Source organism: Sarcophilus harrisii, chromosome 3 (assembly GCF_902635505.1).
Source record: "Sarcophilus harrisii chromosome 3, mSarHar1.11, whole genome shotgun sequence".
Taxonomy (NCBI): domain Eukaryota; kingdom Metazoa; phylum Chordata; class Mammalia; order Dasyuromorphia; family Dasyuridae; genus Sarcophilus; species Sarcophilus harrisii.
This window is the reverse complement of record NC_045428.1, coordinates 27,886,569-27,899,447: the sequence shown is the minus strand read 5'-3', so window position 1 is coordinate 27,899,447 and position 12,879 is coordinate 27,886,569. Positions and strand designations below refer to the sequence as shown.

Below are 12,879 nucleotides of genomic sequence, written 5' to 3'. Positions count from 1 at the left end.
ATTCAGAAGGATTAAGAAAATTCTACCTGGATCACTTTGGGCCACTCTTTCACCTCCCTAGGTCCACTCATTTGATAAAAAAATAAAAAAATAAGGGGTTGACGTGCAAAAATGTTTGTTGCAGCCCTTTTTGTAGTGGCAAAGAACTGGAAAGTGAGTGGATGCCCATCAGTTAGGGGGATGGCTGAATATGTTGTGGTATATGAATGTTATGGAATATTATTGTTCTATACGAAATGATCAGGATGATTTCAGAAAAGCCTTACATGAACTGATGCTAAGTGAAGTGAGCAGAACCGAGAGAATGTTGTACACAGATGATGATCAACTCTGTGGACATGGCTCTTTTCAACAATGAGGTGATTCAGGACAATTCCAATAGACTTATGATGAAGAGAGCCACCTGCATCTAGAGAACTATGGAGACTGAATGTGGATCAAAGCAGAGTATTTTCACCTTTTGTAGTAGTTGTTTATTTGCTTATGTTTTATTTTTCTTTCTCATGTTTTTTCCCCCTTTTCTTCAGATTTTTCTTGAGCAGCATGATGAATATGGAAATATGTTTAAAAGAATTGCACATGTTTAACCTATATAGGATTGTATGCTATCTTAGGGAGGGAAGGAGAGAGGGAGAAAAACTTGGAACATATATATATAGGTTCAAATGTTAGCTAGGTAAAAAGGTCTAGGAATCTTCAGAGTGTAACCATAGGTCAGATGGGCAATACCCCTGGGTCTGGGAGGCACTAGCAGAAGGGCAGATGGCAAGTCCCCAAGAGTCCTGTGTGGCAAAGCCAGGGAAGATAACAAGGAAGATTTAGGATGGGATTGGCCACCATTTTACTAGAAGGATTAGATTGGTGACTTCTTGATCATTGTTGTATCAGATCCAGAACAAAAGAATAGCCATTACCCATCCCTCCTGGACGTCTGAAGTTCAAAGTCAGCAGAATAGGAAATATTAGAGAAAATATAAGCTGCCAGGACACTGCCAGGACACGTGGGAAATTCTGACAGACATCAGCAATGAGGAAGCTGTTAGCATAAGTCCAAGGGACCCTGAACCACAGGATAAAGGACAAGGATTCCAGGGCCCAATCTTGAGAAGTAAGTTTTTATCATTCCCCTTTTGTAGATGAGAAAATTAAACCAGAAAGAGGTTAAGTACCTGTGCCCAGAGTCATGCAGTTAATAAGTTAGTAAGTCTCTGAGGTAGGTTACTATTTAATATTGTATTAGAAATGCTAGCTTTGGCAATAAGAGCTGAGAAAGAGATTAAAGGAATAAGAATAGGCAACGAGGAAACCAAATTATCACTCCTTGCCGACGACATGATGATATATTTAGAGAACCCCGGAGATTCCACTAAAAAGTTATTAAAAATAATCCACAACTTTAGCAAAGTTGCTGGTTATAAAATAAACCCACATAAGTCATCAGCATTCTTATATATCACTAACAAAATCCAACAGTCAGAGTTACAAAGAGAAATTCCATTTAAAGTAACTACTGATAATATCAAATATTTAGGAATCTGTCTGCCAAGGGAAAATCAGAAACTTTATGAGCAAAATTACAGACCACTTTTCACACAAATTAAGTCTGATCTAACCAATTGGAAAAATATTAAATGCTCTTGGATAGGGTGAGCAAATATAATAAAGATGACAATATTACCTAAACTAATCTATTTATTTAGCGCTATACCAATCAGACTCCCAAAAAACTATTTTAATGACCTAGAAAAAATAACAACAAAGTTCATATGGAAAAACAAAAGGTCAAGAATTTCAAGGGAATTAATGAAAAAAAATCAAATGAAGGTGGCTTAGCTGTACCAGATCTAAAACTATATTATAGAGCAGCAGTTACCAAAACCATTTGGTATTGGCTAAGGAATAGATTAGTTGATCAGTGGAATAGGTTAGTTCAAGGGTAAAAAAGTCAACAAATATAGCAACCTAGTCTTTGACAAACCCAAAGACCCCAGCTTTTGGGATAAGAACTTACTGTTTGATAAAAATTGCTGGGAAAATTGGAAACTAATATGGCAGAAACTAGGCATTGATCCACACTTAACACCGTACACCAAGATAAGGTCAAAATGGGTTCATGACCTAGGCATAAAGAATGAAATTATTAATAAATTAGAGGAACACAGGATAGTTTACCTCTCAGACCTGTGGAAGGGGAAGGTCTTTATGACCAAAGCAGAACTAGAGATCATTACTGATCACAAAATAGAAAATTTCGATTATACCAAACTGAAAAGTTTTCATACAAACAAAACTAATGCAGACAAGATTAGAAGGGAAGCAATAAACTGGGAAAATATTTTTACAGTCAAAGGTTCTGATAAAGGCCTCGTTTCCAAAATATATAAAGAATTAACTCTAATTTATAAAAAATCAAGCCATTCTCCAATTGAAAAATGGTCAAAGGATATGAACACACAATTCTCAGATGAAGAAATTGAAACTATTTCTAGTCATATGAAAAAATGCTCCAAGTCATTATTAATCAGAGAAATGCAAATTAAGACAACTCTAAGATAACCACTACACACCTGTCAGATTGGCTAAGACGACAGGAAAAAATAATGATGATTGTTGGAGGGGATGCGGGAAAACTGGGACATTGATGCATTGTTGGTGGAGTTGTGAATGAATCCAACCATTTTGGAGAGTAGTTTGGAACTATGCTCAAAAAGTTATCAAACTGTACATACCCATTGATCCAGCAGTGTTACTACTGGGCTTATATCCCAAAGAGATTATAAAGAAGGGAAAGGGACCTGTATGTGCACGAATGTTTGTGGCAGCTCTTTTTGTAGTGGCTAGAAACTGGAAACTGAATGGATGTCCATCAGTTGGAGAATGGCTGAATCAATTGTGGTATATGAATATTATGGAATATTACTGTTCTGTAAGAAATGACCAACAGGATGATTTCAGAAAGTCCTGGAAAGACTTACACGAACTGATGCTGAGTGAAATGAGCAGGATCAGGAGATCATTATATACTTCAACAACAATACTATATGATGACCAGTTCTGATGGACCTGGCCATCCTCAGCAACGAGATCAACCAAATCATTTTCAATGGAGCAGTAATGAACTGAACCAACTATGCCCAGAGAAAGAACTCTGGGAGATGACTAAAAACCATTACATTGAATTCCCAGTCCCTATATTTATGCCCACCTGCATTTTTGATTTCCTTCACAAGCTAATTGTACAATATTTCAGAGTCTGATTCTTTTTATACAGCAAAATAACGTTTTGGTCATGTATACTTATTGTGTATCTAATTTATATTTTAATGTATTTAACATCTACTGGTCATCCTGCCATCTAGGGGAGGGGGTGGGGGGTAAGAGGTGAAAAATTGGAACAAGAGGTTTGACAACTGTTAACGCTGTACAGTTACCCATGCATATAACCTGCAAATAAAAGGCTATTAAATTTTTAAAAAAAAGTCTCTGAGGTAGGATTTGAATCTGGGGCCTTCTTGCCTTGAGGTCCCATCTTTTGTATGGCCTTAGTCACTGAGTATGTATATCGTTTCTCTGCATCATTTATCCAAGTCTTTCTGTATCCCTCACATGCCTCACTCCTTGAAGGTGCAATCATACTTATTACATTTATCCGCTTCAGCTCCTCCTCCATCTGCCTCTTTCAACAAGAGTACAATTGACCTAATGACCTGCTGCTGCCCATTATTTGCCCAGCTCCTGGTAGAAAGGAGCCTGATGGAGCTCATGGCTGTTCCCTGCCTTCTCAAGGCTGGCAGCAAGGTGGAAAATGGGAGAAAGGTTTCACTTCTCTGGCAGCCTTCAGAAATCCTGGGGACTTCAGCTTCATGGGTCAACCTGGTCCACCCCATCCCTGGCAGGCCTTGGCAGCTGGGAAAGCCACTCCTCTCTGTCACTTCTGGGAGGGGAAGGTGGAGTTCCACTTTTTCCTCACCTTCCAATAAAAGTCAGAGACTTCCCATGTAGCTCCACTTTCAGGAGCTGCATGCAGTCACACCTGTCTTTATTCCAAAGCTAGAGGTATGAGTCAGGCTGCTGGGGCCCAGCTGATACAGGTCAAAGACAGCCCGGTGGCTTTGGAACTGAGCTGCTGAGGTCGAACTTGGGAAGAAAGGGACCATCCTGGAACTCATTCTTTCTCAGAAGAGCCGCTCGGAAAGCGTGTTTTCGTCCCACAAGCTGGGATAGGCATTTTTCACAGCCCCGAAACCACACTTGCTGAATTGCTGACACATTTTAACCTCACCCACAAAATGGAAAATGGTAAGTCACTTTTCTCTGCCTATTACAGAGAGAGAGACAGACTGAAAGATAGAGTGACAGAAAGGCAGAGACAGAACAATGGGTTCTGTGCAAAGAAAATTACTGATTAAAATACATTATTTTGGGGTTCTGTGCAAAGAAAATTACTGATTAAAACATATTATCTTGATGTTGTCTCATCAAAAAGCTTGTCTACTGAAAATCTAGCATTTTATTTCTGGAAAACAAAGCAAAATAGCAGAAATATTCTCTCTTTGAGGTTTTTATATGTTCTGTTAGTGTTTTTACACCATAGTGATTTCAACATTCTTTCTACTCCAGGGCCTAAGTCATGGAACTTTCCCTTGTAACAAATATTATTTGGGGGGAAATTGCTGGAACTGAGCTTGACAGTGAAGGAGGCAATTTGCTGCCATAGACCTCCACTTTCTACATAATAAAAGGCTGTGTCTCATCATGTGTTGATAGGATCTGAGATTTAGAGCTGGAAAGTGTTTCAGAAAGCCCAGAGTTTAATTTCTCCGATTTTACAGGTTAGTGAGTTGAAGATCAAAAAAGGGAAGTGACCAGGTCTCACAAGCAAGAAATAGAAAATGGATGTGAATTCAGGTCCTTTTTATCTCCAAATCTAGTACTCTTCCCACCATATCATTCTCCTGCCCTGCTTTCTTCATTTTGCACCAGCTCATCCAACCTCTCATGCTTCATCAGGAGAATATTGTATACATTCATCTGCCACCATTTTTCTGGCTGGGTATTTGCTTGATATTCTGTCTTACTACCACACAAGAAAGTTGCTGCCAGATGGTCAATAAGTATTTATTCAACTTCAGTATGTGCCAGATACTGTGTTAAGTTCTATAGAAACAAAGAAAGGCAAATATAGGGTTCCTGCCTTCAAGGAACTTATAATCGCAAAAGGAAGAGAAGGAGAAAGAGGAGGAAGAAGAGAAAAGGAGGAGGAGGAGGAAACAATATGCAAGTAACCAAGCACATACAATAAATATGTCAATTCTGGAATAACACTTGTTTTCAAAATGCAAATTTGTTCCAATACATTTGATATGTTAGAGAACAATTTGAGGATAACATGAATTTTGCATTTGCTTATGTGCTATTTCATTGGCAAGAAACACTAGGTCAGCACAGAAAATAAACTGAGCCAAGTAGGATTATACAAAGCACATATACACACATACTTCAAATATCTGCCAGCTAGTTCATCATGTGTGTAATCCTACAAGATTATATTTTTCCATTCTTTCACATTTGTGAACTTTTCTATATAGGAAAAAAAAACCTATTCAACACCCAACTAGGTGGCACAGTGGATGGAGTGCCAGGCTTTTTCCTGAGTTCAGATCTGACCTCAGACATTTACTAGCTGTATGATCCTGGGCAAGTCACTTAACTTTGTTTACTTCAGTTTCCTCCTCTGTACAATGAGCTGGAGAAAGAAATGGCAAACCACTGCAGTATCTTTGCCAAGAAAATCCCAAATGAGATCATGAAGAGTTAGACAGGATTGAAATAACTGAACAAAAACCAATGGAATATTCATACTGACCAATTAGATAATTGGTCATACTCACTCCCTATGGCTAGCCCACTCCATTTTCTCAGTCACATATTTCCTCAATAATATTCCTGTTTTCACTTCTGTAAAAGGGAAAATCATGCTAGCAATACCTGATTTATCTTCTTACAGGGTTTCTATAAGGAAAAGTACTTTACAAGCTGTTAATACTTTAGAAAGATCAGTGATTATTGTTGGTCTAGTTATCTATAAAGACTTGCCTTTTTTTTTTTGAAAAAGCATTTTTACAAGTCTGGGTGCCTGATGGTCTATGCCCCCTACTCCTTCCTAATTGTATGGTTTTAGACAAAGTATTTATTCTTTGTGCCTCAATTTTCCTTTCTGTAAAGTTACAACTGTTAAGCCACTAACATAAAGAAGGGAGGGGAAAGAACAGGTAAAAGGGAGGTATCCATGAATACTTATATCATTTACAGCCAGAAGAGATATTAGATATTATCTAGTTTCTTCTGCTTGTTTTATAAATGGAAAAACAAAGATGCAGTGACTCCATAACTAGGTCCCCTCCAGCTCAGAAATTCTGGGATGATTGTTTCCCCAGCCTTTCAGAAACCTTTTCTTCCCTATTCATTCCATTATTATTATGAGTGGCCATTCATTTTTTAACCTTTTATTTTTCTTTTTAATTGCTTCCATTTCTGGCTCAATTTCCACACTTGCCAATCCATATTTTTAAGCCTACATTCCTCAGCCTTCTTGGATCCACCTTCATTCCACTCCACAATGAGATCATAGCCCTGGACCACAGGTTAGGTGGGCGTGGTTTCCCTTGTAAACAGGACCACATCCTGCTACACCTTTTCATTTCCTTTTAACTCTTCAAAAACTGGATTTGGATGTAGAAGATTTTTTTTTCTTCCATTTTGTGTGTTTGTGTGTGTATAATTTTTATTTTTTGAATAAAAGTCTGCAGGATTTTCCCCAAGATTTTCAAGACTGGTCACTCCCTCTCCCAACATTTTTATACAGATGAAGTGAAGTGGAGATAAAAATCAATGGTTGCATTGCCTAGCCTAGTACTTTAAACATATTAAGCCCATAAGAAATTACTTTTTTTATTTGATTCCTAACTAGGATCCTGGATCTAGAGCTGGCAGAAACCATCATCTAGGTCAGCTTAGTCATTTTTAAAATGAGGAAACTGAGATTTAGAGAGTGGATGTGGTGGACTGAGGAGTGTCTCTAAAAAAGACTTATGGACTTGCCCAGGTTAGGATCAGTGACAACTGATGAAACATTAGGAATTAGTGAAGTTTGCTTTAGATATGGTCAAGCCCAACCCAGGCTTGATTCCCAGAGCCTGCATTAATTATATCCTTATTTGACTCAGACTAGTGATAAAAATGAAGGAAGAACAAGGTGGAAGGACAGAAGCTTGGCTCTTGGGGGATGGATGACTTAAAACTTTTAGACAGTATCTTAATTTTTTTTCTCTCTCTCAGAATCCAAAAAGGAGAAACCAGAAGGAAGCAGCTTGAAAAAATCCCCCTTTAACTTATTCGGGAATCAGCTACAGAGAAAAAAAGCCTCTGAGAAAAAAGAAAAGTCCCAGAGAAACTTGGTCAGCAGATTGTTTAAGGGTTCTAAACCCAACCCTCCCCAAAATGACCTTAAAAAGGAGAACAGTGAGTTGGAAACGACTGATTCTCAACCTGAAAAGAAAATGGAGGCGGAGGCTGAGATTACAACTAAAACTGAGACACCAAACATCTCAGAAACAGGTTACCTCTGACTATCTTCATGTTGCTGTTGTTTTTAATGACAACTTAATTCTGAAAGCCATTTTATAACCATGGGGGAATTTAAATCATATATATTGGAACTTGTTCTTTCAGGGCCTCTTGGTTTTGAAGCTGGAAGAAGGTATCCCTTGACAGTAGAGGTCCTTAGCTCTTTTGGTGTCATAGACCCCAAATGAAGGGCCTGGTGAAGCCCATGAATCCCTTATCTAAATAATATTTTTATATAAATGAAGGAAATGCTCGATTTCACTTAGAAGTTAGCAAAAACAGCGATATCCTTTTATTTTTCCTATCGAAGATTACAGATTCTTTGCGATCTCTCCAGAACCAGGTTATGGACCCTCGGTTAAGAACTCCTGATTTAAAAGAAAGCAGCTTGATAATCAGTGAAATTTTATTCTGTTTTTCCATCTTGAGTTGCATTAAAGAGGTCTAGCTCCCAGGAATTGGGAAGCAAAGTTCCCAGTGGACTTTGCCCTGGTCAGCCCACATCTGGAGTTTTGGGTTGTTTGGGGCAGGACAATGGTAAACTGAAGAATGGTAAACTGTTGTATTGTGTTGTTACTTCAGTAAATGCCTTTGCTTTTGTACAAATCGTGCTTTTGAGCTTTCTAGTTAAATGTAAGCTCATTGATAGGGGCTTTTTGAGTTGTGGTATAGAAGATTTTGCTAGCATAGTTAAAACTTAGGTTAACTTTGTGAACATTTGCAAGTGAGAGGGATCCAAGAGCTATAAACTTAAAGCAATTTGGAAACTTTGAAGTACAATTATTATTGGTATTACTCTCGTACTTTGCACAGCACGATGCTGTGGTGTCTACTGGAGAGAAGGAATGAATCTTTCAATAACTACAAATCTTTGTTTTTATGTCACAGTAGAGTCTCAGTCTCTTGGTACAGAAACAGATTTAGAATCCAACACAGCTAAGATGGAACAATTCCTGAAGAAGCTGGGAAAGAAGTCCAACAGTAGAAGCATTGATCTAAACAACTGTAGATTGACATCCACTGATGCTGCTGAACTTGGTGGGTATATGCAGAAGAAAAGGGCTAAAATTTAACGTTGTAGCCTGGGGACCGGAGTCAAGCACTAAAGCCTATTAGAGCCTCAGCTTCCCCATCTCTAAAATGATTAATAATAATATTTGTATTATTATAATCTATCACATGTCATATGTAATATATTATAATTACTAATTAGTCTCTCTCTCTCTATATATATATATATATATTATAGATTCAAAGAGTTTGCATTGAGTTTATTGAAAAGTCTCCTTTGGTTCCTGTCTCCTCTTGGTGGTATCATCCAGTTCTTAATTGCCTCTTGCTCCATAGACAACATCTGTTGTTGCAGATTAAATGAGTCCTCAGAACACACTGATAAACTGGAGCGCTGCCTCGCCCCTGAAGGCATGCCATGTGTGGCTTTTTAATTACCCATGGAGTAAAAAGTAGCATTATCAGCAAGAAACATCTGCTTGGCTAAATTTGAGCCCGGGTGGGAAAAAAGATGCCCTTGCTTTCTCTCTCCAAGGATTATTCATTTAACCAAACTCGGTGTCTATCCTGAAATGAAAATGATGCAGTATCTACAAATGAAAAGAACACAGCTAGGTTTGCTTTTTTGGGAGGCATGTTTTTGTTGTTGTTTTACCAAAATGTTCTGTCACTGCAAAGGAGGAGACTTTAGCAGGAATCCCATCAAAACTAGCCAAAACAGTATCTGTCATTGGGTATGATTTGAGTAGCTCTCTGGGAGAGGCATCTCTTAATAGTCTCAAATAAGGACCCCTATAGTTCCATAGAAAAGCAATTTAAAAATTAAATATTATAAACTCACATATCACAGCTGGAATGCACTTACTTCAGCCTATTAATTTTACATTTGTGGAAGCTAAGGTCCAGAGAAGGGAAGCAATTGATCCAAATTTATACTGTTAATTAGTGGTCATGCTAAGGCTGGAACTTAGCTCTCCCAACTCTGGTGATAGTATTCTTTCTGCTACACCATTATAATTTTTCTCCATCACTATGGTGTAAGAGTCACTGTTCCTATTAAAGGAAGCATTACATTGTTTTAACCTTTTGATTTTATTTAGAATTTGGATGCTTTTTGTTATTAATATCCATTATTTGCTAATATAATGATTATCAGCCTTTCTACCCACATTCATTGAAGACTTTCTTTCAATGAAAAAAGCAGTTCCACCAAAGTAACTGAAAGGGATATATATGAAAGGAAATAATGAAATAATGAAAGGGATGAATTCAGAAAAATCTAAGAAAATTTATGAACTGATTCAAAGATAAATGAGCAAAACCATAAGTACAAGATTTACAACAACAATACTGGTCGTAAACAAACAAACAAAAAAAAAATTTTGAAAGACTTGAATTCTGATCAATGCAATGACCAACCATGATCCCAGGATAACAATGATATGTCATGCTACCTACTTTTTGCCAGGGCAGAGATGGATTAGAGGTGCAGAAGGAGATCTACATTTCCAGACTTCCAATATATGGATCTGTTTTGCTTCACTCTCCTTATTTTGTTACAAAGAAAGGCTTGAGGAGTGAGAAGTAATTTGAGGGAAAAATAAGAATGATGAAGAAAAAAAGTCAAACTAATAAAACATTTTTAAAATACACAGGAGAGAAGAGAAGGAAGTTCAGAAGGGCACATGGACAGGCAGAGCTAGTATTTTTACCAGGTTAAATCATATGTGTGTATAGATAGATAAACATTTATATATATGTATAATATTCATGATTTCATATTCAATCCTCTTTTACCTTTCTTAATTATCTTTTTGTTCTTTTAATATTCTTTTTCTTCTTTAATTATCATTTTCTAAGCGTGGCTAGTAGCAATTCTCAGCATGTATTGATAAACTGGAGCTCTATGTAGGCCCCAAGTTGTGCCATGTGTGGCTTTTTAACTACCTATGGAATAAAAAGAGCATTATCAGTAATTAATATCTGCTTGGTCTAAATCTGAGGCTTGATAATGAGAGAGGTGATCTTGGTTTTTCCCTCTAAGGATTATTCATTTGACCAAATTCTGTGTCTATCTTGACATAAAATAACAAGTAATAGCATCCATAAATAGAAAGAACACAGCTTCTTTTGCAGGGGGGAGGAGAAGAGAACTATTTGTGAACAAGAAAACCCGTTATTCACTGTGTCAGCAGCAGCTCTGTCTTGCCTTGTAGGCTAGTCAAGAATTTCCATTAAAGTAATTGATACTATGTTTGATATATAATTGACTTAGAAAACTTAGACTTGAGTCCTTGGTGTGAACAAATCCAGCCCACGTGAAGGCCAAAGGTGCTCCCCTCCAACCCGAAATGCCCCCAGCACAGCAGCAGTTGAAGAAGCTAAGTGCACGGTTAAGTCAGCCTTTTATTGTTAACTATTACATATTCTGTAAGTGTCCCTTTTGATTCCATTTCCAAACACGATTGTCTTGGATCGGGCCCAGATATCAGCACTTTCTGTGCCCTGCTCCTCCACCTCTTTGAACGCTTCCAAATAACTCTTTCTCCAAGGCAAACTGAGGCAACGTATGGAAATAGAAAACTCGAGTTCTTTTATCTGTCTCATAGCACTCTGCATGTTCTATCCAGCTCAGCCTCAGCCCAAAACCCAGTCTTTGTGTCAGAGTTACAATGTCCTCTTCTCCTTCCTTCCCAGATTGTCCCGACCAAAGCTGTTTGTTGGAAGAAGCTGTGATGTTGGGTGTAAGGCAGTCCCTGCCTTCTCACATGATCTCCCCCTCTGCTTCTCTCTCCAGTACTGCTGGAATTCCTCATTTTCCCCATGGTGCACTTGCTTACTTCTCACCTCTCCCCATCCTTTAGGAGAAGGGAGACTGTCTTTTCAGATACAGTCATAGTGCTTTAATTCTGGAATCAGAGAACACTGGAACTTTCTGCTCTGATTCACTATCAACATTTTTATTCATTCCAAATCCTTGACCAAAGGGATCTTACATTTATATATACAGTATCATGTTTATTGATATTTGTCAAATTTTTAAATATATATACATATATTTAAAAAAACAATTTAAAAAGTGACCAAATATGATAGTATAACAGGAAACTGGCTGGTGCATACATTTTCCTGTCTCATAGTCTTTCGCCTCTATACTTAGAGAAGGGCAAGTATCTTTCAACATTTGTTCTCTGGAATCAAAATGGGCCATTGCATTTTATTGAAGTGAAGCTGCCTTTTAATGTTGTTTTCATTTACATTATTTTAGTCACTGTGTATCTTGGTCTTGTGCATACAAATCTTCTGGAGCGATATAACATTATGCATATTTACTGAAGGTATTCAATCTAGAGTAAACATACTATTTGTATCGCAGAAAATAAAAGTACACCCCACCCTTCTTCCTTTATCTTTCATTGCAAAATATATAAACAAAAAGTCAGTGAGCAATAAACAAGTAGTCTTTTAAATAAAATTTTTATCTTTTGTTTTTATATCATCTCCTTCACTTCTTAGTGTATGCCTCCCCCAGCCTGTCTATAGTAACTCCTTATCCCACCCCCCCAAAATATAGTGAAAGAAAGGCAGCTCAGAAAAAATAATGAGATCAATCTAGTCCAGTATATATGCATAATTGAACAATGACTGTCTCATGATACCCATTAATTTGTTGCCCATTCCTGTTGCTTTCTATCTCCTTCTAGTTGCTTTATTGCCTCTACTTCCAGACCTGGAAGAACTGGATGTTTCCTGGAATGACTTTATAGGTGGAGCTCTCAAGCCCACCATTTTGCAAATTCATCATATCAGCAAGTTAAAAATCCTCCGATTGAACAACTGTAGACTCACAACCGATGATGTCTTAGCATTGGGTATGATACATATTTTCTTTTTTTTTGTTTTGTTTTGTTTTTTACATGTTTTCTTGAAAGAGAAGAATATGGGAAATTCTCAATCAGGGATAGTTCAATCTGAAATGAGATACAGATTTTTAATGTTTACACAATCGTCTCCAGAAACAAGGAGGAAAACGTTTAGAATGTTTCCCATGTTTTTACCAGAATTTCTCTCCCTAATGACAATTACAATAATAATGGATTGAAATCAAGGAAAAATGTATTAAGCATCTGCTTATTAAAAAAACACTGTTTTGGACACTGGAAGAAAGTCAACAATGAAAAAGACAGAATCTCTATTTTCAAAGAGTTTTTATTCTAATTGGAGATAGCTGAAAGAAATACA

General features: G+C 37.4%; 1 protein-coding gene across 1 annotated transcript in view; it reads left to right on the top strand.

The window, feature by feature from the left end:
- The window catches only part of LRRC31 (leucine rich repeat containing 31), a 45,887-nt gene that overhangs the window by 22,344 nt on the left and 10,664 nt on the right, over window positions 1-12,879 (top strand). The window contains exons 2-4 of the mRNA XM_012546595.2: window positions 7,407-7,617; window positions 8,545-8,664; window positions 12,342-12,509. Of these exons, the coding sequence (XP_012402049.1) occupies window positions 7,407-7,617; window positions 8,545-8,664; window positions 12,342-12,509 (499 nt within the window). The remainder of the gene's footprint in view (window positions 1-7,406; window positions 7,618-8,544; window positions 8,665-12,341; window positions 12,510-12,879) is intronic.